Source organism: Balaenoptera acutorostrata, chromosome 3 (genome assembly GCF_949987535.1).
Source record: "Balaenoptera acutorostrata chromosome 3, mBalAcu1.1, whole genome shotgun sequence".
NCBI lineage: Eukaryota > Metazoa > Chordata > Mammalia > Artiodactyla > Balaenopteridae > Balaenoptera > Balaenoptera acutorostrata.
In genome coordinates this window covers 112,821,156-112,848,469 of record NC_080066.1, presented here as the reverse complement: position 1 = coordinate 112,848,469, position 27,314 = coordinate 112,821,156, and the positions used below count along the sequence as shown (strand labels likewise).

At 35.1% G+C, this 27,314-nt stretch overlaps 1 protein-coding gene across 5 annotated transcripts in view; it reads right to left on the bottom strand.

Moving 5' to 3' along the window:
* Positions 1-27,314, bottom strand: part of G2E3 (G2/M-phase specific E3 ubiquitin protein ligase) — a 54,834-nt gene that overhangs the window by 9,426 nt on the left and 18,094 nt on the right. For 2 of the 5 annotated variants that reach the window (XM_007180672.3, XM_057543043.1), the window contains 11 exons: positions 23,666-23,763; positions 20,909-21,010; positions 18,147-18,271; positions 16,948-17,113; positions 12,963-13,069; positions 11,759-11,875; positions 8,728-8,852; positions 8,492-8,621; positions 7,250-7,557; positions 5,236-5,417; positions 1,279-1,451 (listed from right to left, as the gene is read on the bottom strand). In XM_007180672.3, coding sequence (XP_007180734.1) covers positions 1,279-1,451; positions 5,236-5,417; positions 7,250-7,557; positions 8,492-8,621; positions 8,728-8,852; positions 11,759-11,875; positions 12,963-13,069; positions 16,948-17,113; positions 18,147-18,271; positions 20,909-21,010; positions 23,666-23,763 — 1,633 coding nt within the window. The remainder of the gene's footprint in view (positions 1-1,278; positions 1,452-5,235; positions 5,418-7,249; positions 7,558-8,491; positions 8,622-8,727; positions 8,853-11,758; positions 11,876-12,962; positions 13,070-16,947; positions 17,114-18,146; positions 18,272-20,908; positions 21,011-23,665; positions 23,764-27,314) is intronic. The other 3 variants (XM_007180674.2, XM_057543045.1, XM_057543044.1) reach the window with 2 other exon arrangements.

The following is a 27,314-nucleotide window of genomic DNA, read 5'->3' as shown; positions in this document are numbered from 1 at the left end:
GTATGACAGAGCTGAGTTCTTTCAATGTACTTTCATTATAGATTTGACTTTGGAATCATGCAAACATTTTATATAATTTTAAAATAAAATCAAACTTTAATAAAAGTCAGTAAAAAGAAAAAATAAGATAAAAAATGAAAATAAAATGTATACCCAGTTAGTAATATACAACAAAGAAAATAACTATGCCAAATGACTTTAAAACACAGTAATTTGACTGCATAGCCCTAGAACAAAAAGAATTAGAAAAACAAGTTTAACCTATTTTTAATAATGTTATGTTACTGATGATAATGTTGGCATTATTATTCTGTGACTATTATTTACAAAATGTGGAATAAATCAAGGAATTACTTCATACTCTAATTCACCAATGTCTTTGAGAACTGGGATTATGAACATGGGACAAAGAAAAAGTCAAAAATCTTGTAGTAGTGAATCTGAAGTATCAGTAGAAACCCATGATGTATTTTACCTTAAAAAAAAAAAAAAAACCCAACAAAAAACCTCTATATTTCTTCTTTTAGTCCACTGAAAAGGCCTAGAAACTATGACCAACGTGGCAAAAACAAGCATCCCTAGCATCCAGATTGTGGATTTGAAATACCATTTCCCATTCAAAGAAACAAAGCTCATTAGGTCAGAATGTACAAAAGGAGCATGAAACACCTTGTCATACCATATAGCAAGAAGGCTATCAAAGACCATTAAGGGTCAACATCAAAAGAACTCAAAAGAAACAACATAAAGAGGTTTATACTGGTTAAAGATGAGACATTCTGAACTTCAGTAAGGATAGCAACTATAACAGTTTTGAATACATTAAATACATAGATTAATGATACTGAAATTTTAAAATTTGCTTGAAAATAAAACTGGAGTCAATAACAAGGGAAGGCTAGCTAAACGAGACTGGCCACCGGTTGGTTGATAACTGTTAGATCTGGGTGGTGATTACATGGTGTATCACTCTGCCTACTTTCATATATATTTTAGATTTCCCACTATTAAAAAAATAGCGTGTGAGGACATAAAAATAATTTTTATTTAGAAAAATTAATTATAAATTGAGATAACGATTACTTTTCCTACCTAAGCAGTATACATTTAAGCAATTCTGTGTAGAATGGTAAGAACAGTATTCATCCTTAAGAGGTTAGTTTTAAAGCACTAGTTTAAAATACCATTTACATTTTATCAAATATATCTCACATTGTAAGACAATTAACCACTTTAAACGTGTAATTTGAGAGAATCCTTAACATATGAACAACTTACCTTTCAAAAGGTGCTTGGACTCTCTTAATTACATGATAAACAAGTATGTCTTTTGCCAACATATATTTATCACTTAATGATGTTATAAGTCTTAGGCATCCAATAAGCTCTAAGTAGTTATAATATTCATTTATTAAAGAGTTTAAGTCAGTCATAGTTGCTGCAGTATTTATCTGTAATGAAGAAGAAAATACACCCAGTTGACTCATTTACTTGTGAAAGATATTTACATTTCAAATGACACATTACTTTATATTCAATTCTTGAGTACACCTGGGTGAAGTGGAAGTATACTAAGAATTATTTTCCTAGAATAAATGTCTGATAATCCAGTTTAATAAATACTGAATATTTCTGCCAAAACCTAGGTTTCAAGAAATCTAGACTATAATGCCACTTTAATATAGGAAATTACTTCCATAAAAGGTGGTAACTGACATAGAACAGTTACATAGCACTAGAGAGGCAAGAAAGAGGACCTGCAGAGATTTCATGAAAGAAAGAATAGCTGAGACAAAAAAATGGATACACTCAAGAGTATTTGAGGGAACAGCATAAACAAAGATATACTTAACCATTTATGTGCCAGACACTTCCACATAGGTTAGCTCTTGAACAAAGTTACAGAGGGAGAAAGATAAAATTAGAAGGCAGTCAAAGTCCATTTGAATGGAAAATCTCCTTGGTATTTCTTTCTTCCAAAAAATTCTTCTTCCAGGTATTTACATGATTCCCTCAATTATTTCAGATCTCTCCTGTGATCTCAGAAGTTTTTCCTGACTACCCTTGTTCAAACTACCTTCACACTCTAATAGTTGGGTATATGTTCTCATCCTCCCAAACCCATCACCCTAAGTTTTAGCTGGGCATATGGCCAAACTTTCCTTAAAGCTAGTGTGGCCTTATGTGACTAAGAGCTGTCCAATGGGACATGAGTGAAAATGTGTCAAATTTTCCTGCACTCTACTTCCACTTTCTCCCTGTACAGCAAACTTCAGCTGTGAAGACAATATCCTAAATGGTTACAAAACAAGAGGAAGGAATCCAATTCTCTGGGTGACTTGGTGTATCACAATTGTACCTCTAAAACAGGAGCCATTTCTGTAAAGGCCAGATAGCATTTTATGCTTTGTGGGCCATATGGTGCTTGTCACAACTACTAAACTCCACAACTGTAGTGTAAAAGCAGTCACAGACTCATAACAAATGGGTGTGTTTGTGTTCCAATAAAACTTTAAAAAGGCAGCAGGCAAGACTTGGCCTACGGCTATAGTTTACCAAGCCCTAATCTAAAATCTAGATTTTAGAAAAAAATAAATATCTGCCTTTTTTGAGCCATTGTCTTTTGGGTCTCTTTGTTACAGAAGCTTAGCCTATGCTTTAACTTACTATACCCCAAGCATTATCTTGGAAAAGATATCCTTCCTCTTATTCTGTTCTATTTTTATAATATATTTTACTACATGATAGTATATTATATATTTATTTACCTTGTCGTTCCTCTAATATGTAAATTCCAAGAAGGCAGGGGCTTTGTTTGGTTCACTACTTTATCTTCAGTGATAAAACAGTATGGGATACAGGGAGTTCCCTGGTGGCACAGTAGTTAAGATTCCGCATTCCCAATGCAGGGGGCCTGGGTTTGATCCCTGGTCAGGGAACTAGATCCCACATGCATGTCGCAACTAAGAGTTCCCATGCCACAACTAAGGAGCTCACCGGCTGCAACCAAGGAGCCCGCCTGCCACAACTAAGACCTGGCAGAACCAAATAAATAATAAAAACAAACAAAAAACCGTATGGGGTACATAGCACCTTGTAGATATATCTGTTGACTAAATCAGTGAAAGAACACTGGCTAGGAGTACAAAAACTGGAGTTAGTAAAGCCATGAGAAGAGCTCTAAGTGCCCTAATGAAGAACTCGAACTCCATTCAATAGAGAATCAGGTGAAAGAATCATACTGAAGAAGATGATTAGAATAATATCTTAATTGTTTAAACTTAGATATAACCTGGGGCTTCCCTGGTGGCGCAGTGGTTGAGAATCTGCCTGTCAATGCAGGGGACACGGGTTCGAGCCCTGGCCTGGGAAGATCCCACATGCCGCGGAGCGACTAGGCCCGTGAGCCACAATTGCTGAGCCTGCGCGTCTGGAGCCTGTGCTCTGCAACAGGAAAGGCCGCGATAGTGAGAGGCCCGCGCACCGCAATGAAGAGTGGCCCCCACTTGCCGCAAATAGAAAGCCCTCGCACAGAAACGAAGACCCAACACAGCCATAAATAAATAAATAAAATTAAAAAAAAAACAAAAAACTTAGATATAACCTGAGTTTGGTATAGTAAGCATACTAGAAATAAGAAGGAAAGGCCACTGTTAGAGACAGATGACTTGACACAAACTGATAAATGGAGTATGGAAGAATGAAAACAACCCTGTCTCCAGAATAACTTGGAAATAAGAAATCTCTTGAAAAGAAAGGAAAATCAGGCAAAAAACCAAATTCTGGGAAAAAAATTAGTTCCGTCCTAAACATGCTGTGCTCAGTTTGGTAGGAAGATCCAGATCTTATCTGGATATAAACATCTAGGGGCTCAAAAATACAGGTCTGGAAATCATCAGAAAGGTTATAGATGAGGAAACTCTTTCCAAATAGTATAGAAGGAGGACTGTTAAGACAACACTGAAAATTACCTAAGTTTTAGGGGTAGGAAGAAGAAGCATCAAAAAAGACAGTAGTAGTCGAAAGTAGGAGGGAGTAGATATTATAGAAAACAATAGAGATGAATTCAAATACAGTGGTGATTGCAGAAGTCAGAGGAGATGAGGAATTAGGAAAGAAAGGCCTTTGCATGTGGAGATTTAGATCCCTGCATATCAGCAATGAACTAGCTAACTCAGAAGAGTAGTGGGGGGAACAGAAGTCTGACTGCAAGTTAAATGAGTAGGAAAGAGGAAGTGGAGACAATGAAGTTAAAGTACATTTTTTCTGGTAAAGAGGACAAAAGAAAAACTAAATTGAAGGGTTAAAGGGTCAGTTTAAAATACCATTTTAGAATGAGGAGTCTTGGGCAAAATACATAGAATTATTAAAATAACACATTTCGAGGTTTCTTACTTTCTGGTTTAGAAACTTGAGGCTTAACAAGATTAACCCAACATGCCCAAGGTCACATAGCTTATATCAGTTATTTCAAAGTAAAATCTGACTTCTGAGCATTTGTTTTTAACCATTTAACTATATTGCCTATTAACTGAGACAATGGATAGAGTAGGCTTAAGTATGGGACAAGTTAAGGGAAGAAAAGTTGAATTGGATTTCATTTTCTCAACTGTTTCATTACTTTCTAAATCAGTAACACATGGGCAATGTTACTTATAGGGTATTATGATAAGTAAACTGAGTTTGTACAGATAACATGTGTAGTACAGGGCTTAATAAATGGTAACTATTTTGAGGGGAGGAACACTGAGTCTCCCCAACTGTTTCCACAGAGAAGAAATTCAGCCTGGTCTTTCTCTCCACCCATCACTCATATCTCCCTGTAGGAGGAAGGATAAATTTTCTGCTGGTAACCATCCTTTCTTCAGCTCCACTGACGACAGGAAAGTGCACTTTCATCTGCTCTTGAGCATGCAACAAGGAACCTGCCTTATGTTGTCCCTGGCAGGGCAGATAAATCCATCTAGTTCTGAGGAGTGTTAGCAAGCCATTCTGACCACAGATCTAAGTCACATTATCCAATTGATTTTATCAACATTAAACATGGCACTTTGATCTCTAGCTGCCTGCCCTTTACATCTGTCTCTTAAATGGTTGTTAACTTTGTTGGTAAACAAAAATATTGACACCTCTTAACTACTCCACAAAGAGTATTATTCTATTGCAGATCCATCATTTATATTCAAATACACGTAGAACATAGTCTACATCTGAACAGACAGGTACATTTCTTACCCTGATTATAATCTGTGCCACATCAAAGTCTGAGACGTCGTCTAAAATTGGTTGGGTACTTTCTGGTCCATAAACAAGGCAGTTAAACAAGGTTTTAGAAAAGAAACCAGGTGAAGGACCACCATGAACCAAAGAAATGGCAAGCATTTTGCCAGCTTCATAGTAAAGATTCTCTTTCAGAGCTGTAAATACAGATAAAATATATCAAATACACTTCATTATTATATAACCATCATATGTAATTAATACATGTATAATAAATTAAAAATTAAAAAATCCAAGCATTAGACAAATGTAAAATAACCTAATTCATAGAAGGTATAATAATGTATAAAATATAAATTTCAACTAAAATATACAATTTTACAAATTTTTTTTCTGAATTCAAAGTAACAATCTATTGTAGAAAAATATGTAAATACAGAAAATCTTTTTATAAAATCACCTATAATCCTACCACCATAATAACCAGTGTACACACTTTGGTGTATTTATAATATGTCTCATGTGCATATAAATATATACATAAATAGTTTGGCTTCTGTCTTTTTCCACTTACCGTATTATAAATTTTTAAAATATACTTGAAATTATTCAAATATACAGTTAATGAATGCATTCAAACTAATTTACAGATGTGCTGCAATGTAAACCATCCCCTTATTACTGGCTAGCCCAGTTTCAACTACATGAGACACAATGTTACAGTCAACATCTATTTACACATTCTTGTTTATATATCTTCGAATATTAGGATAGATTCCTACATACGGTATTAGTGGTTCAAAGGATATGAACAATTTTAAGGTTGTTGATATACAAAATGATACAAATTAACTCTCAACACTATATGCTATCTTACCGTATCATCACAATATTTTTCAATGTGTCATTTAAAATGTTTTAGCTACTTTGATAAGTCAAAAGATATCATGTAAATTTTCCTTTATTTTTTCTAAAAATTCAAAGTAATTTATTAATAAGTAACATTAACAATACCTGAAATAATAATAAAATCTCAACAATAACCTTATATACTACATATTAGTAGTCACATCTTACAGATGAAGAAACTGAGATCCAGAGAGGCTATGCAATTAATCTAGGGAAATAAAGCTACTGAAGCAGATGTGTACAAACTGAACTCAGATTTTGTGACTTAAATTCCATGTACTCTCTCCACTGTACCAAAACTGCCATGAGTTAACATACTGATTACTTGGAGCGTTTTTGTTTTTTTTTTAAAGGGAGTATAGAATTAAACTGTGTGTACTATACATAGTACTAATGATCCTTGGTAGTTTCTCAATTATTTCAATGATACTTCAGGCAATGGTGAGGAAGTTCTAAAGAAAACATAGAAGGAAGTCAAATGGGATGATATGTCTTCTCACTCTCTCTCAAATTCCTATTACAGCAAAAGTGGTTATAAAAGCTCCTAAAAAAAGAATGCTAGAATTAACCAGTGTTTTGAGATGCCTGTTTTAACCACATTAATTCCTTACCAGAAGTAAAGACAGAAAAGTACCATATACATAATTCTGTTAAATAAAAAAAAAAAACTCTTGAAAGCAAAAGTATGCTAAAAATCTGTTATATGTGAACCAAAAAATATGTTATAAAAATCCTAGGTTGTGAAGAAACATGCCAACTGCAAATTTCAAATATATGAACAAGAAGAGCTCAAAAACTCATTCATCCCATTTGGCCACTCTATTCAAATGAATTAAAATTAAAATAAAGTACATTTTTAAGAAGTTATACTTAATTATGGAATCACTTTAAGGAGGATATTGTCATAAAGAAATTAAGGATATTCTAAAATAAAAAATGTTTCACTACAAAATTTATTTGAAAAAACATCACTTCCCCCCTTTTCTGTGATTCTATCATTATTTTAGTAACAAAGTGATTATACATTTTGACCACAGGTATTGAGTATCGATTCTAACCTGCTATCTCTTTCTTAACACATGGTGTATTCAGTATGTACAATAATAAAGAAAATAGTTACCTTGAGAATTGAGAGACAAGTTCTTTGACAAGGACCCTTCAAACAATGGTGAGTTCTCAAGTTGCTGCATTAAGAGACTTAGGAATTCTTGCTTTGATCCAGGCTGCTCTTTTCCAAAATGATCATTTTCATTAACATATGCTATTTCAATTGTATATGAAGGATTAAAGTTTTGATTTCTGAATCCATCTAAGGCACTATTCCAGATATTGGCTTTGTTGATAAATAATCTTTTAGTTTTTTTTTTAATTTGGAATCCTAGCTCTATTATTAGAGTCGAAATATCTCTTCTAAATTTGCTGCCTTGCCTATAAAACATGAATTTAAACATAGAGGTAAGTACTCTAAAGTACTTTACGTGTCACAGCAGTTACACAGCCAAATAAAAAAAGAATAGAAAGAAGTTCTTCCCCAACTCCCACCCAAAAGCAAACAATGGCCGCCAGTGGAACCAAAAAGTTATTTGATAACCTTAGTTCTAAATTCTTGATTCCCTCTATCCAATCTTCTACCAAATTAAAATCACCTAACGTTATACAATTCACTGGATTTAGGTATAAGAGTCAAAAGTTCAAACTCTTACCTCTCTGGACATACTTGCTTAACTGCATCTTTTTTTTTTTTCCTAACATCTTTATTGGAGTATAATTGCTTTACAATGGTGTGTTAGTTTCTGCTTTTAACTGCATCTTATTTCATTTTCACCAGATCCTTTAAAACTAGAGCAAATGTAATCTCTGCTTACTGTATGAGAGAACTATATTTTTAAGAGGTCACATATTTTAAACAGAACTCACACTCCTTTAAATAGTACTTTTCAGTTTATACTATTAATTCTCAAAGCGTGGCCCCAGACCAGCGACAGCAGCAGCTGCCGCGCCTGGAAGCTTGTTAGAAATGCAGCTTCTTAAGCCCCGCAGCAGATACACAGAATCAGAACCTCTGAGCATGAGGCCAGGCAACCAGTGTCCTAACAAGACCTCCAGACAATTATCTGGGCTAACTCAACTGTTCCCTGCCTCAGTTTCTCCATCTGTAATTGGAATTAATGTACTCAAAATAATCCTGTTAGGGGCAATGTCCATGGATCATCCTTCTACATCAGATTAGGGACTGCAGTTTGAAAAATACCCTTCCAAACTACTCTGAGAACAGCTAATACTCTAAGTGTATATAGCTACTTCCTGTTATAATTTTCTCAAAACAGGAGTTTTATATTTTTCTCCAATTCAAAATACACACCTCAGCAGATCTTTACGCTGGGCTCCAGGAGACTGTCTGGGTAATTTAGGTGAGGATTCCTCCAACAAACAATCAGTTATTCCCACATTAGTGTTAGGTAATGTGTGTTTTTTGGCTTTTTGGAAATCACCTACAGATTTAAAACCCAATGTTAGTATAATAGGAATATAGGTAGAAACTTTTTAATAATATGCATTTAAATAAAAACATCTTTATTCAAAATGACAAAATATTACCTGAATTGTAAAGAATACCTCTACATTCCAAACATTCCCAATTTTGTTCCCATGATTGTAGTGAGGAACAGGCTAAATGTGTTCCGCGAGAACCACAACACTGACAGCGCTTTATTTCCCATTTGCTGGGGACATAAAGAGAAGCAGATTATTTACATGTGGTATTAACTTAGTCTAATTCTGACCATCAGCACCACTGCACACCCCACTGGCCACCTCACACACACAACCAACCCTTTTACCCAAGGAAGGAAAATAAATTATTTGCTTTGATACTGCATTACTTTTTCCTAAAGTAGTTTTTTTCCCCATTTCATTTATTATGTTGGTAACTTCCTTCTTTAAATATTCTCTATCTTAAAATACCTAAACTAAATATCAGCATGTACATGCACATATACCCAAAGTATGTCTGAAATGGAAGAAGCATTCAGTAAATACATTATCTTACCTAAAATACTATCTTTCCCATTCAAGGTGAGGAATTATTTCCTGTAACAAGCTTGCTCAGACACCCCAAGTACTGTGCAGCTCAACAGGATCCAGACTTACTACCTGACCCGCATTCATATTCTCTCTCATCTTTTCCCCTCAATCCCACACTCCCAATGTTTCCCCACTGTGTTGTGTGACACGTGCCAGTCAGCATTCACATTTTCTGTACGGGTGTGGGTTATAGCGTGCAGCCTCCTCTTTGTTTGGTTATGAATACATCCGTCTGTACAGAAATGGATATACTCCCTGAGTGTGTGGATATGTGGGTGATAGGAGACTTAGTTGCATAACTTCACCTCTGGTAGGTGTGGGTGAATCTCCCTCTGTGTGGGTATGGGTGTGTAGGGGTATGTCCTCTATGTGTCTCCCTCTCTTCCCCAGACAGTTCTGCCAACTGATGATGAAGAGAAAGAAAGATGACAGCTAACGAGTGCTTATACACCAGGCCCAGTTCTCACTCTTTACATGTAAAGTTTCAGAAGGTTGGAAAAATTTCAGAAGGTTGGAAAATTTCAGAAGGTTACCTCCATTTTGAAGAAGAGGAAACCAAAGCATAGAGGGGTAAATTGCTTGCCCAAACAAGTTCACACTGCTAGTAAGTCTCAGAGTGAGGCTTCCAATCCAGTTTACCTGGCTTCAGACCCATGCTCCTAACCACTCCACCATGCTGCCTTTCAGCAAAATTACCTTCCTATCACTAGGATGAGAGGGAGTGAGACTGCAAAGAAAGCATTCAGATAGCAGGACTCTGTGTCCTAGGAGAAAAGGCAAAGTAGCTGCCAGAAAGAAAAGGGAGTTTGGTAGCAAATGATTAGGTGACCAGAGGTATACAAGAAATATGTATATTAGTTAATCAAAATAGCCTAAAATGAATTTAGAAAATATCATTATTAATGAATATATTGCTTCTTAGAACTCTAAAGTGCTTTACTGTCTACAAAGCACATTTATATACATTAATCTCATCTCTACCTCAGCACAACCCTTGAGCAGGGTATTATTAGTGTTTACAGATGAATAATCAGGGTCACCAGATCAAGTAACTTAGGCAAGAATACACATTACTTGACATCTTCAATGAGACCTCCACCCTTAATGAATCTTTAGTCTAATGGCAAAGACAAATTTAAACAATGTCAACTCTATTGTAACAAGCACAATGAAGGGAAAACCCAGCCCAGAACAGGGAATCAGGAATAGTAAGAGTTTCTTAGGGGAAACTTTCCAAAGCTTACAAGACTTCAGCTGAGTCTTCCAAAATAAGTAGTACCTCACCTAGCCAAATCACTTTCCATAAGAGATAAGGCTCCCAATATTCTGCTCTGCACTTTAAGTTTCAGTTTGTCATATTCATTAAGACTATATAACAGGGATAAAAATTTATCAAAATTTCCTATAAAAATTTCAACAAAATTAGATTTGTTACTTTTTATCCTGCATCTTAAAAAATAAAGATACTCTTGATTTCTAATACCCCACACAGTATAGTGTACAGAGAAGGCAAAAAACGATTGTTAACATTATAGCCAATGTCTACGGATACTACAAAAGAGTAATCAATAAATTTCAAATGCCAAATCCTTTTTATAATGATCCAAAACAAACACTGATAGATTAATCTAGTTTCTTAACCTCTAGAACAGTGTCTTCCAATAGAAATATAATGTAAATCATATATGTAATTTAAACTTTCCTAGTAACCAGATTTAAAAAGGTAAAAGAAACAGGTGAAATAAATTTGAGTATTTCCAAAACATAGTCATTTTGTTTGGCATGTAATCAATTTAAAAAATTATTAACAAGATATTTTAAGGTCTTTTTTTCTTACTGTTACAGGCTGAATTCTGTCACGCCCAGAATTCATATGTTGAAGACCTAACACCCAGTACTTCATAATGTGACTGTAGTTGGAGATAGGGCCTTTAAAGGGATAATTAAGATAAAATGAGGCCATATGCGTGGGTCCTAATCCAATATGACTGGTATCCTAATAAGAAAAAAAGATTAAGGCACAGACAGAAGGACACAGCTGGAAGGAAGCCATGTGCAAGCCAAGGAGAGAGGCTTCAAAAGAAATCAACCTGCCAATGTCTTTATCTTGGATGTCTAGCCTCTAGGATTCTGAGAAGAAAAATTTCTGTTGTTTAAGCCACCCGGTTTGTGGTATTTTGTTATGGCAGTCCTAGTAAACTCAGACACACATTAGTCTTTGGTGTGTATTTTACACTTACGACACCTCTCAATTTGGAATAGCCACATTTAAAGTGCTCAACAGCCACCTGTGGTTACTGGCTACCACAGTAGAGCTCTAGAAAACAGAGCCTCATGAAAACACACCACAAAAGTTACAGTTATGCCAACTGCAATAATTTCTCTGTAAACAGATGTAAATATACACTTAATAAATATACCTCATGTCAAGTTAAAATTTCAAACATCCTAAGAGCAAAAGTACATTTCAGTAACTAGAAAACCTACTTTCTCAAGCTGAAGGTTTAAAAAAGGACACTAAGCACAACTGAACTTCCCCATATACCTGTCAGGCACATTATAGTCTCGCCCTTCTTTGCAACGACATCTTCGGACATCACAATGCTCATAGTGCTGCAGAAGCTCTTGATAAGCATTTTCCTCTAATTCCCAAGATGCATCTCTGTAAATGAAGCAAGATATAAAATATACTTTGGCCTAAAATGTTACATAAAAGGACTGATAATGAATCTAAAAATAAAAACTCTTCTAAAAATAAAAACTTAGGAACAAGGATAAAACTTGTTCTTTTTAGGATTAATCATTCACTTCAAGATATAAATCCCTTAGTGTCATTTTATCCTACAGTTAATTAGTCTCACAGTGAATTTCAAATGCTAAATGAAAAATTAAGTAGAAATTTTCTGAAACTTACATTTTTCCTAATATTTTACTTCCAATTTTTTGAATTTCAAGTTTAGTACCATATTTCTGGATTCCTCACCTTTAAGTATTAAGAAAATTCTTCTTATACATTTTAAACCACATCTTGATTCTCTCAAATAATTTATACATACCATTTTGAAGCCTATTATACTTGTGTATCAATCAATCAATCAATATTGTACACAAGTGAGGTGTACAATTATTAAGAGACTATAGGGCTTCCCTGGTGGCGCAGTGGTTGAGAACCTGCCTGCTAATGCAGGAGACGCAGGTTCGGGCCCTGGCCTGGGAAGATCCCACGTGCCGCGGAGCGGCTGGGCCCGTGAGCCACAGTTGCTGAGCCTGCGCATCTGGAGCCTGTGCTCCGCAGCGGGAGAGGCCGCGATGGTGAGAGGCCTGCGCAGCGCGATGAAGAGTGGCCCCCACTTGCCACAACTAGAGAAAGCCCTCGCACAGAAACGAAGACCCAACACAGCCAAAAATAAATAAATAAATTAATTAATTAATTAAAAAAAAAAAAAAAAAAGTAACTGAAGTGAAAAACCAATTGAGGACACAAAACAAGGCAAAAATATTAAAAAAAAAAAAAAAAAAAAAAAAAAAAAGAGACTATAAATAACTAATGAGACGTTTAAGTCACAGTACCTGGTTCTCAAGAACTAGCAATCTGGGGAGGAGGAAAGGTGGTGGGGATGGTTTTACATTTCCCTATTTGAAATGGCTGCTTGTCCATGAGTCATTAATCAGACATAAATGATTATTTCCATTGTTATTAAATCCTATATTTAAAACCTCTTTTCATCAAAAGGCTAAATGTTACTCACTTTTCAGGAATATGAATTCCCATTCTCAACATCTCTTCCTGAAATATATCACTATTATTGCATATTGTGCACCTAAAGAAAAACACTCCTGCATTTATTGCTTGAACCTATAGTGGAAAATAGAAAATATATGATTAATAATTTAACAGGTTATCAGGTTATGAATTATATAGCTAATAGAACGTGTGTGCTACTTTTCACATATATATTATGGAAACTTATTTTTTATGTTTGTGGTTCATAAACTTTGATAAACTAAGTTACCCCACTGCTAAAATTTGGGGATATTTCTCCCAATGGGAAAAAAAATTAAGCTAATGAATTGACTGTTCTTTACATCTATCACCCATATGTGTTTCTCAACCCTTTGTATCTAATGTCATTTCTGTTCCCAAATATTGTGTTGTCCATCACTCTCTGTGAATAAAACAGTAAACATCTTCAGTTACTTCATCTAGGAAGGATGTTTAAATAAATGTTACATATAAAGCATCATTGGTTCTGTTTTTAACTCAGTCTCTGTAAGTTTTCTTCCTAAGGGGGAGAAGCATAAAACCTATTCTCACTGCTTCAGCAAATAAAAATACAGAAGCAGCAGAAAGAGAGAAAGAGTAGCCAATCACCAGTTTAAAAAGCTAGTAGCACACACTCATTTAATAAATATTTAATCCCTACTATATAGGCGCCAAACACTATGCTAGTACCAAAAATAGAAACATAAAATGACTTAGATCCTGTTTCAAGGAATTCTTGTGAGTAGGCATATACTATAAAAGTATTATTAGTTTTTTTATGCATTTATTTATTTATTTATGGCTGCATTGGGTCTTTGCTGCTGCATGCGGGCTTTCTCTAGTTGCAGCGAGTGGGGGCTACTCTTTGTTGCGGTGCATGGGCTTCTCATTGTGGTGGCTTCTCTTGTTGCGGAGCACGGGCTCTAGGCGTGCAGGCTTGAGTAGTTGTGGCGCATGGGCTTAGTTGTTCTGCGGCATGTGGGATCTTCCCGGACCAGGTCTCGAACCCGTGTCCCCTGCATTGGCAGGCGGATTCTTAACCACTGCGCCACCAGGGAAGTCCTAAAAGTATTTTTTAAAAAGTATCTATGGAAGAGAGGGCTTCCCTGGTGGCGCAGTGGTTAAGAATCCGCCTGCCAATGCAGGGGACACGGGTTCGAGACCTGGTCCGGGAAGATCCCACATGCCGCAGAACTAAGCCCATGCGCCACAACTACTCAAGCCTGCACGCCTAGAGCCCACGAGCCACAACTACTGAAGCCTGCGTGCCTAGAGCCCGTGCTCTGCAACAAGAGAAGCCACCGCAATGAGAAGCCCGCGCACTGCAACGAAGAGTAGCCCCTGCTCACTGCAACCAGAGAAAGCCCGCGCGCAGCAACGAAGACCCAACACAGCCAAAAATAAATAAATAAATTTATTTTAAAATAACTAAACAAATAAATAAAAAGTATATACAGAAGAGAAAGGAAGAAGTACTTAAGTTTATGTAAGAGCCTGACAAAAATGTCACAGGGATGGTACGGTCAAAGCTAAGTTTGAAAGAAGTAGGGGTTTGCCAGGAAAATAGTACAAAAGACGATACAAGGAGAGGGAATAGCATATATCAAGTCTCAGTGGCAAAAGAGTACATGTGATTGGGGAACTAATAATAATATACTTAGAAATTACATGCTGATCATACTGAACTAGGTAATTAAAATAGACAGGTAAATCAAAGTCAGTAGTGTGAAGAATTGACAGAGAATAAGGCATGCAGGAGTTAGTGGCCTCCGGCAAAAGTCTAGTTTAAAAAAAAAAGTGTCTGAAGTGAAATCACAAAGGGTTTAAGGCAGAGGGTAGCAACAAAAAAGGATACACCAAAAATATTAAGCAGACCTGACAGACTTGGAGAATGATTTGTGGATGGTGAAGAAAGAAGCAGACAAAGAGGAATCCAGGTTCAAACAACTAGCAGGTAGCACACACATAACAGGTGAGAGGGAAGCAACAAGTTAATGAAATCTCTGCTGAACCTAAAGGATCTTTGAGCAATTGTACACAGATACCAAGATCTTACTAAGTATAGGATATGATACAAGGAAGTGTCTAGCACGGAGAAAAGAAAAACAGCATAGGACATATGAAAGATACCAACAAGGCCACAGCAATGATGGAGACATCCAAACTAAACAAGAATAGTGACAATTCTCTGCATACAGAGTGAAAAATCAATTTCTTTGATATTAATCTATAGTCTCTCCTCACAGAATCCCAATGTATATAGCATTTGTAGTGGTCACAAATGAAATTTGCTTAACCACATACAATTCTCATCCTACTGCATAGGTTTGTTCTTCCTTCAACTCTTTTATATTAATAGAGTTCAGAGATTAAAAAAAAATTTCTTTGGGTATTATTATAGCTACCTAAACAGGGTAGACTCCATTTACTATTTCAGTTAAGACTTGTATCAGAGTGGAAAAGCCACTGGAGTTCCTTTAAGGAACATGACTCAAGAATTAGCTCTGTCCTGGTGTGCTCTAACCAAGTAATAATTGCTTGCTTGTTAATATTTATATCACAGACAGGTGTCCATGGGGCCATGACCTTATATCTGCATAAAGTAGACCTACATTTTTGTTAGTAGTACTATTTCTACTTTTTAATGACAGAATTAGAAACTTGGTATTTTTGGAGTTCACAAAAAGTCCTATGAATACTAGGTCAAATTTGAGAACCTCTCTCTGTTTCATTATTAATGCATAATGAGGCAAATCTTATTTGTCCTGAAAAATAACATACTATTATTACAAAGTTAACAAGATGATACATTTGGCAGCAATTACATTCAATTCATTCAAATACAAACCCTGAATTAAGATAAATTACCTTTTAAAGATTCTCACATAATGTGAACTTCTTCCTCAATAGGTAAAGATAGCACTTCATGATGTTTATGAACTGCACTCTCTAGATCCCTTTACAAACACTTCTTTGTAAGAAAGAACAGGATTTCTAATATTTACCCAACAAAATAGGCTTCATCCTACCACTTTTAACTGATAACTAATAATAACTAACTAATACTAAGAATAAGAGTTCAAGGCTCATACAAAAAAACAGAAAGTAATCAAGCTTTACTACTTTGACTACTGGTAGTACTTTTAAGATTTTGTTGAAATATAAGAGGATTTACATCTCCTAACTTAAAAAAAAGAACTTTTGTAGTTAATTTGTATCAATAATAACATTTCATTTTACTGAACAATAATAAAAGCCAAGCTTTAAAAAACAGTATAAACTTAAGTGAACCCTTTGTCACTTGGCATTCTATCAACTATAATTGTCTATCAATTGGCACTTTCACACATTTATACTATATATTGGACATTATTAATAACTGGGATCTTTTTAAAATTTTAAATTATCTTCTGAATTGAAGAAACTAAATTGTTTAATGTGTGTTTTATGATATTTCATTTACTTGAAAACTTGTCGTCAGGTTTGACATACAAGGTGGCTCTCAAAGAACTAATATTAATATCAGTTCATTAGACAGTAATCAGTTTACTGTCAAAAAGTTATGATAAAGTGTTTACTACAGCTAAAAAAACAGACCTCTTAACATTAAATTATCTTAGCTTACAGTTAATTATTTCACATATCTTGGTTTTCTAAGCTTAAATATATAAATGAACTTGGGAATTAAAATCTGTATATTATTCATTGTGAAATACAACAAAATCCTTGGGTAAAAACAACAAAATTTTAAAAGTGTAAATATACATTAAAAGGTAGTATCTAAAGTACTTATTAAAACATTAATTGTACACTTCAATAGGGTGAATTTTATATGTAAAATTTGATTCAATAAAGCTGTTTTAAAAGTTACAAGTAGTAAGAGCTAAAATACACATCAATTTTTTCTAATTTAAAATTCAAATCAGCAAGCAACAAATTTTATACCAGAAAAAGCTGACAAAACATCTTACCTGTAAACAGTCTCTATGGAACCAAGCATTCTTACAACAAGGACTTCGTAATATGCTGTAAGTTGGAATAGGCTCAATAAATTCCAAGCAAATGGTGCATGGTAAGGAGTCTCTATAATTATTAGATGTAATTATCTGAACAGGTCGATGGTTCCAACAAAATGACCTAAAAACGTATATTATTTTCAAACATCTAATAAATTATATAGCACAACTAGACTAGCTTTACAATTCACATTTATAAGAGAAAATTCATTCGTCTCTCTCGTAATTAACCTACAACAGACTGGAACAACGGCACTATAAATCAGTCTCATAAGCTATAACTAAGGAGAGCTGAATTTTCAAAATGTGAACCTTTTGCTGGTGAGATTTACTTCACAGAATTTCAGTAACTAATATTATGTTGAGAATCCTATGTAATACTGTTAGCAACAGAGTATACACACCACTGTACTCAACCTTGCACAAAATCAAAGGAAGGAACTTAAACTTAAAAATAATATATTAATAATATAACAAATAAAATGCAAATAATAACTTATTCTTAACCCACTAAATGTATTTCCATTTGTATTTTCTAAACTGCAATTTTCATAGATAACAATCCATTAAATAGGTCAAGAGCACAAAGACTAAAAGAAATAGAGCACTCATGATACCAAATACCAAAATTCATAAAATCTTGATGTTTAGAGCTGAAGTCAAGAAGCAAATATTTTTAGGGGCATCCCAGGGCATAATATTTATTTTTTGGACTCCACCAAATTTACATGCCTTCACTTTACTCAATGAGAAACACATATGTCCCTGTGAAAGAAAAGTAAACTATTAAATCTAAAGAATGACATGAAATCTAGAATTATGTAAGATGGAAATTTTCACTGAATATGAGTATATTAACAGTTCCATATTATATTCTAGAGCTGAAAGCTAGAGGTGAATATTAATCATTAAGTCCATTACAGATATTGCAATTCTCCAGACTTTGCAAATAGAAATGATCATAAAGGAAGGGGACAGAAATTATATATATATATATGTACACACACCCACACACACATATCTAAAGTATACATATAACCTCAATGCAGCTTTGAAAAGAAATTTGACAAAGGAATTATATAATTGGGAGATCCATACCCATTTTCCATTTTTCTTTTACATTTTCTTTCATATTCAACAGTTAATTAACTCACGCAAAATTGCCAGTGAACTGGAAAATACATTCTCTCTGAAGTCCGCATGGGAAATGATAACTTCGTTTACATCGGGGTGCGACACATCCAATTGAAGCACCGGTTTTCTTGCAAATACAGCATTTCTAAAAGAAAGTATAAAAATAGGAGTTATAACATGTACAAAACTTGAGTACTATAGATAAGACCGAGGTATAAATGTATATTCTTTGTGGAGAGTCTGAAAATTATTTTCATCATACAACAGCTGTGAAGATATTTTATTAAAGAAATTTCCTGAAAAAAACTGTTCTACCCAGAAACAATCTAAAGGGACTAAAGATTCACTCCCATAACAATTTCTGGTAAAGGAAACCTCTAACCCAAGAAGCTTCGTTTCCTTCCTATCTGCTAAAATATTTTAAACTGAAGGGTTTGCAAACATAATGGTTATACATGAAAGTGTCATTCAAATTTCAATAGAAAACACATAGTTAGGAAATATTTATTAAGGACAACATCAAAACAATACTAAAAACCAATCTGTAAGATATTGGCTAGGATCACTCTATCCTAACCAAATGAAAAAGTGTTAGATACCCACAGTAGGTTAAGTAGTGATTCCCTCAAAAGATATGTTCAAGTCCTAATTCCTGGTACCTTTGAATGTGACCTTATTTGGAAACAAGGTCTTTGTAGATACTTGATTTACAAGTATCTACAAAGCTATCTTTAGCTTACAAGTATCTTGAAAGCTAAAGATTTCAAGATGAGTTCATCTTGGATTTAGAGCAGTCCCTCAATCAAAAGGCTGGTGTCCTTATAAGTAAAAGGAGAGGGAGATTTAAGACACACACACAGGGGGAGGCCACATGAAGATGGAAGCAGAGATTGGAGTTATGCTGCCACAAACCAAGGAATGCCAAAGGTTGCCAAGCAGACATCAGAAGTTCGAAGAGAAGCATGGAACAGATTATCCCTCAGAGCTTCCAGAAAGAATCAATCCCTCTAACATCTTGATTTGGAACTTTCAGTCTCCAGAATTGTGAGAGAATAAATTTCTGTTTCAAGCAACCCAGTCTGTGGTAATCTATTACAGCAGCCCTAGCAAACAAATACAACACCACTGCCACTAACTTAAATATAACGGTGGTATATAAAGAGAAAGACTATTAGATGAATCAATCATTAGTAAAAAACAGAACAGTACCTAAAATATCTTGGAACCCTTGAGATGACAATTATAATGGCCACTGATGGAGGGATTATACTGCTGACCCGTCAAGCAACACCAGGTTGTATACTTTGCCAACCTGAGGCTCTCCCTGTAAACTGACGTATGGAATTCTACTATAAGGTCACAAATAGAGACGCCTCTTCAGTATCAAGATATTCTCAAAGGTTCACAGTATACTCAGAGAGGTTACAGATGTCTTAAGAAAACATTTCCAAACTGCAAGGGGACCCTTAGAGGCCATGTTTCATGACAAGTTCACTATCACCAGAAGATTGAGAAATTTTGATACTAATACTCCCACATGGCCCTTAGATAAATGCCACTGTTAACCTTTTTCCCAAGGTTTTCCCTTGTGCCTTAGAACCTCTATTTTACTGTTAACTCCTCTGCATCTTCAACATCTTTAAAAATAATTGCTTCCATTTCTTTGTCTCAACTAAAATAAAGGTCTCTGCATGCTTCCCTTATAGAATCTCTTGAATGAAGCTGCTTACTTTTCCATCCTCCTTAATTTCCACACTTGGCAAGGAGTGGGAGTGGGATATGGATAGAGGCAGGAAGGAGGACAAGCAGAACATTATTTTAGTTCTGTGTTGCAGATTGTAGGCCACTACTCTATCAGACTTAAAAAGATCTGGTCCTTTGAACCTAATGACATCTACTCTCTGCCATCTAATAATTTCCTGATCAGTTCTCCACCTCCAGACTTTGGCACCTTTCTCTGTATTTTAATTCTTGCTGTCATTCTAAATGACTTCTGCACTGATGGGACAACCTTTCTTTGACTTCCTCAACTAAAATGTGTCAATGCACTTCATCACCACTCCAGTGTAACGAAGAATCCTCTCATCACCCAAAACTGCTCCACCATGGAAATCATCAATTCCATTATCACATTCTCTGAACAGACGCCACTGTACTTCCAATCTTCTCATTCTCTTAACTCTCATTATTTCTACTCAGGCCACATGGAGACCTATAGTCTGTTCCTTGCACATAATATAGTAAGCTATCACACAGAAGATTCACAAATTATAACTGAATGAGTAAGGAGTTAAGGTTTAGAATATCTGTCTTGGAGAACAGAAGGCATGGAACACAAGAACACCATGTCACAGAAGAGCCACAAGAGATGTGGAGATCATAAATTATTAGTCTGTATAGTTGTGTAATTTCCATGTCAATCTTTCATTCCAACCCAACAAATGAGGTATAAGAATGAAAAGTGAATAGTTGGGTTGCCTCAGGATTGAAGGTCTGAATAACAGCTGAGTGGAAGTATGGTCATAATTCTGATGGTAAGAGTGGATGAAATGATGGGTAGGTCGGAAGAAGATAAGGAAGTGAAATCAGTATCATCACATATCTTATCCAGGGTTGGTTTAGCAAAATGTTCTTCTAAGATTTAATGTATTTGACAAAAATAAGCATTGGAACGTAAAAACAATATCTTACAGATTTCTAGTAAAGAAAGTGATAGAACAGACTTCCTTAGTATTGACAATATTTATGGTATTAGGTGTAATGAGTAAAATAATTTACTTACCAGTTTCGAAGCCCTAGTCACTTCTTTCCTGATATCTTCTATTAGAAAACCATAAACTCCTTCTTCTTCTTTACCCCTCTGCCAAATTCCACTTGACATCAACTATGAATATATTCTCAATTAGAAAATAAACTCTAAGAAACTAGTTTGGAATAAAAAATATATACCTATAATATTCCAATAAAAAATGGGCATAAAACAACTCAAATTTTAAGTATCTCTTACCTATAATAGTTATTTTTCATGGTCAAAGTAAGAGGCTACTCACATTCTTTGATTTGGAAGACACTGTATATTAACAGTTCATGTAACCAAACTGGTTTCTAAAAAGTATTACAGAAAATAACAGAAAAACAAAGGAAGAAAAACAACAAAAAACACTTATAATCAAGCTTTAGGGGAAAAAAAAGTGGCAAATACTTAAAGGTGTATATGTAATAATAACGAATACTATGGAGATAATTATCAGTGATATTTCAGGTTAACTTGAAATCTCGCTGGATTCTGAATCATAAAAGGCATATTTATAGGGAATCTACTGAATTGTAGTTAATGCAAACGAATTTTGAAAAATCTGTTTTAACTTCAATTTAAATATGTTAAAGGAACATGAATCAAGAAAAAGCATGAGACTGTGAATAAGAAATCCTGACTTTGCAAACCAGGCTCTGTGTTCAACTTTCTGAAAGCCTAGGCAAGTAATTTAATGTTTCTGACATTAAACACAGAAATAAAAACAACAGACTAGGTTGTTTCCAAGTCTCTTTCAGCTCTAACATTCCATTACCATTTATAACATTACTATACTTTCGTGTTCACAATGAAATAGAATCTTATAAGTGTTGAGCCTAGGGTCAGTATGTTTCAGGATTAATATACTCATTAATAAATAAGGGAAATTCTGATATGACCAACTTAAGCATATTAAATAACTCCAACATACTTCAGATGTGTGATCAGAGTTTTATTTTAATCAGTATAATATATCCTTAAAAAAACCCAAAAGTGATATATGTTATGTAAGAATTATGAAAAAATAACCCACTGACTAATAAAATAGTTCTCCTAACTCTACTACATAAAAAGTAAAATACACTCTTTAGAAAAATGAAAAGGTTTTCTTTTGTGATGCAAACTATAAGGCTCTAACTTACAAATACGTTTGGAATGTCAACTTCATGGTCCCTTAAATCTTGGTACAAAGTAGGTAGGTTCCTAGACCAGTCTACAAATTTTAGAGAACCACCAAGAATTTATGTTAGATGATTTCTCAAGGAAGCATCTAAAGAGTTTTAACATGGATGCTGTTGCGGGTATAAAAATATGTCCACAAATTTGTTGATACTCCTTCCTTAAAGTGGTGGGAACTAATTCCTTCCCCTTAAGTGTGGGCTAGAATTAACGACTCACCTCTAACAGAATAAAGCAAAAGTAACAGTGGTATGCAACTGTAAAAACTAGGTCATATGGTTCCATCTTAGTGTATATCTATCCCTCTGTCTCTCTCTTTTATCACTTCCTCTGGGAGAAGGCAGATGTCGTGCTGTGAGCAGCCCTATAGCCCAGGAAGTACGGAACTGAGACCTTCTGCCAACAGTTAGGAGGAACTGAGGCCAAAAGCCACGTGAGTGAGCCACTGGAGATGGATATTCCAGCCCAGTCAAGCTTTCAGATGACTGAACCACGGCTGACATCTCAATTGCATCCTCATGAGAGACCCTGAGCCAGAACCACCCAGCTCAGCCAATACCAGATTCCCGTCCTTCAGAAACCATTTGAGAACAGAAATAGTCACAGATGTAGAAAACAAACTTATGGTTACCAAGGGGGAAGTTGGGGGGAGGGAGGGCTATATTGGGAGATTGGGATTGACACATACACACTACTATATATAAAATAGATAATAAGAACCTACCACATAGCACAGAGAACTCTACTCAATACTCTGTAACGACCTATATGGGAAAAGAATCTAAAAAAGAGTGAATATATGTATATGTATAACTGATTCACTTTGCTGTACAGCAGAAACTAACACAACATTGTAAATCAACTATAAAAATAAAAATTAATTAAAAAAAAGAAACCATTTGAGATAATAAATGTTGCTTAAGCTGCTAAATTTCAGGATAATTAGTTAAGCAGCAATATATAACTAATACAAGAGCCAAGAAATGCTGCATGTGCTCATGGTGCCACTGATATCTTAAGGCAGATTCAGTGAGGTGAGAAGTTGGTAGAGGGAATGCGGAACAAATGAGAGACTAATTCTCAATATGACATCAATTTTTCTTTCTTCTGAGTGACACATAAATTAACCTATTTCCTTTTACACAAATATTTATTACCTTTAGTCAGAACTTTTCTTTCCAGGTTCTCTGTGAAATAAAATACTTTTCTTTTACTTCTTAAGCCTTCAAACAAGTCTTTTCTGAGATTTATCACTAGCAATAATGAAAACAAAGTAGTAAAATGAACAACTCCCTTAGAGACCTAACCATTTTCTCCTTTTTTCCACTGAGGCCCCAAAGGGTTAGACAAAAATAAGCAGGTAAGGATGACAGGTATTTCTACGTACCAAGTAATTTCAGAATCTTAGAATCTGATAAATGAAAAATCTTATTTTTACATATAAGCAAAAGGAGATCCAGAAAAGTTAAATGACTTATCCATTTCTCAGAAACCAGCCATCAGGATCGAATTCTCTTCTTTAGAAGAATATCAGATTGCTAGGATTTAATTAAAAATTATACTCACCAAACAATAGTAATGTACAGTGAGATTCCATTTCTCATTAGTTTTCTTTTCTCCATATTTAATAGGACAGTCATCATTTTTTCGACAGAAAACACATGCTAACAGTGAAAAAAGTAATAGATATAAAAATATTTTAAACAAAAACAAAAAAAAACCCTATGGAATTGGTGCTTCTCTCAATTGATGTGTTCAATTCTTTTTGAGAGAGCAAATCACTTTATATTGTTATCAGTAAAGTAAAACTTCCAATACATACTTCTAAAACAATAATGTGACTTTACATTTTTTTCATTAATCTTTAATGATGAATCCCAGTGTGTTGTTAAAATGGCAACTCATTGAAAACAACCGATTAGGAAACTCTGAAACGCCTCCATCTCTCTAAAGCAATAAAACCTGCCAAATGCTGGTTGTGCATTTGGTTATGCTGCCAAAACCATCAGAATTAACTTTTCAGAAAATCTGAAATCTGATTTAAAAACTTAAAATAATCAAAAGAATGCTTAATAAAGAAACAAGCTGCCAAAATTTGATGAGAGATTTGTGGCATTTTAACTTACCTGCCAACCATCCCCCACTCTCCAGCTGGGCAATGGCCTTAGGCCCATGTTCAATGTGTATTGTTCCTTAGGCCCATGTTCCTGGTGTGGATTGTCTAAGAGGAGGTAATATGGACCTTGTCAAAGAAATGTGATTGTGTGTTCTGACCTGTGTGGTGGCTCCCCAAGGGACCGGCTCAGATGCCTGCCCTTGTTTCACCTGCCTCAGAACTTTCTCAGGGCTGGAGTCTGACTGTCAAAAACATTTAAGACAAATATACTAGAGGCAGCAGCTTGAAGCAAAGGATAAAAGACAGGGTAAGCAGGTCACAGACCAAAAAGGCTAGGAAAGAAGAGTCTGGAAAAGGAAGATACATAGGAAAATAAGGGCTTTGAAAAGCTCCCAAATATACCAGGGAATCTAGAAGGACACCACATGCCCAGGACTGGATGCATGCTCAGAAATGACCCTAGAAACTCCAAGCTTTCACCTCTGGCTGATCTTTAGGCTTGTAGACTCATATAACAAGCCTATATGAAAAAGGAAAGATCCCAAATCAATGACTTTATTTTAACCTTAAAGAACCAGAAAAAGAACAAACTAAACCCAAAACTAGCAGAAGAAAGGAAATAATAAAGATTAGAACAGAGATAAATGACATAGAGAATAGGAAAACAATAGAATAAATATAAACAAAGTTGGTTCTTTGAAAAGGTCAACAAAACTGGCAAACCTTTAGCTAGACAAAGAGAGAAGACTCAAAACTTACAACAAAGCTACAGAAATCAAGTGTGGTAATGACATACAGATAGACATATAGATCAATGGAAAAGAATCCAGAATGACCATACATCTATGGTCAATTAATTTTGAACAAGTATTCCAAGATCATTCCATGGGGAAAGAATAGACTCTTTAACAAATGGGGCTGGGACAATTGCAATTGGATAGCCACATGCAAGATAATAAATTAAATCCTTATCTCATACCTTATACAAAAATTAATTCAAAATAGATCAAAGACTTAAACATAAGAGCCAAAACTATAAAACTCTTTCTTAGAAGAAAATGCAGGGGTAAATCTTCAAAACCGTGGTTTGGGAATGGTTTTTCAGATATCACGTGACACCAAAAGCAAAAGTAATAATAGATAAATTGGGGCTTCCCTGGTGGCGCAGTGGTTGGAATCTGCCTGCTAATGCAGGGGACACGGGTTCGAGCCCTGGTCTGGGAGGATCCCACATGCCGCGGAGCAACTAGGCCCGTGAGCCACAACTACTGAGCCTGCGCGTCTGGAGCCTGTGCTCCGCAACAAGAGAGGCCGCGATAGTGAGAGGCCCGCGCACCGCGATGAAGAGTGGCCCCCACTTGCCACAACTGGAGAAAGCCCTAGCACAGAAACGAAGACCCAACATAGCAATCAATCAATCAATCAATCAATAAATCTTTAAAAAAAAAATTAAAAATAATAGATAAATTGGACTTCATCAAAGTTTAAAATTTTTGTGCATCAAAGAACACTATCAACAAAGTGAAAAGATAATCTACAGAATGGTTAAATATACTTGGAAATCATATACCTTTTAAGGGTCTAATGTCCAGAGTATATAAGTATTACAACCCAACAATAAACACACAACTCAATTTTAAAACGGGACAAAGGATCTGAATAAACATTTCTCCAAAGAAGATATAAAATAGCCAATAAGCACATTAAAAGATGCTTAATATCATCAGTCATCAGGGAAATGCAAATCCCACAATGAGATACCACTTCACACCCACTAAGATGGCTACAATAAAAATGTCAGATAATAACAAATGCTGGCAAGGAGCTGGTGAAATCAGAACCCTCATATACTGCTAGTTGAAATGTAAAATGGTACAGCCACTTTGGAAAATAGTCAGCAGTTCCTCAAAAAGTTAAACACAGTTACCATGTGATATAACAATTCCACTCCTGAGTAAACAGATGTTCAAATATTTGTACACTAATGTTCACATTAGCACTGTTCACAATAGCCAAAAAGGAAAACAAATCAAATTTCCATCAATGGATGGATGAATGGGTAAACAAAATATACCATATCCATACAATGGAGTATCTTTCAGCTATAAAAAGCAATGAAATACTGATACATGCTACAACACGGATGAGCCTAGAAACATTATGCCAAGTCAAAGAATACAAGCACAAAAGGTCACATATTATATGATTCCATTTATACAATAGATTACATTATCCAAAATAGGTAAATCCACAGAGACAGACAAAAAGCAGGCTGGTAGTCTCCACGGGTTGAGGACAGGGGAAATGAGAAGTGACTGCCTAATGGATAGAGTTTTCTTTTGGGGGAAAGATAATGTTTTGGAACTAGATAGTGGTAACGGTTGCACAACACTGTGAATGTATGAAGTGCCATCAAATCGTACCCTTCAAAATAGTTAAAATGATGAATTCTATTGATATGTTATATGTATTTTACCACAATAATAAAAAAAATTTCTTAAAGGCAAATTGTAGAGTCAGGGAGATCTGAGTTAAGACTTGGCTCCACACTCTTGCTGTGTAACCTTGAACAAGTCACATAAACACTTTATCGTTCCAGCTCCTCATCTTAAAAATAAGGACAACAATAGCACCTACCTCAAACTACGCCTTAATGAGGATTAAATGAGAGAGTATACGGCAATATAATTAAAAGGGCACACAGATAGCACTGAATGTTAGTACTATAATTACCAATCCTTTCTATCTTATGATATTTACCTGTTCAGCAAATTTCTAATACCATACTAATAAAACAATAAGAAAATCAGTAGCTGCAAAGACTCTGAGCATCTCAAGGCGGCAAACCAATACAAGATGAAATGAACGTGAATCTAAATGACTGCATGGAGCAGAAACTCCCTACCTGTCCAATCTCCCCTAACCACTCCATATTGAACTGTAACATGACTAGTAATAAATGTTTACTGTATTAACCATTAAAACTTCAGGGTTTACCTATTACAGCAGCTAGTCTTATTTACCTTAACTAATACATGTAATCAAGAATGGATGTTATGTGTTGAAAATATACTGTATCTCTTAATAGGCTACTCAGAA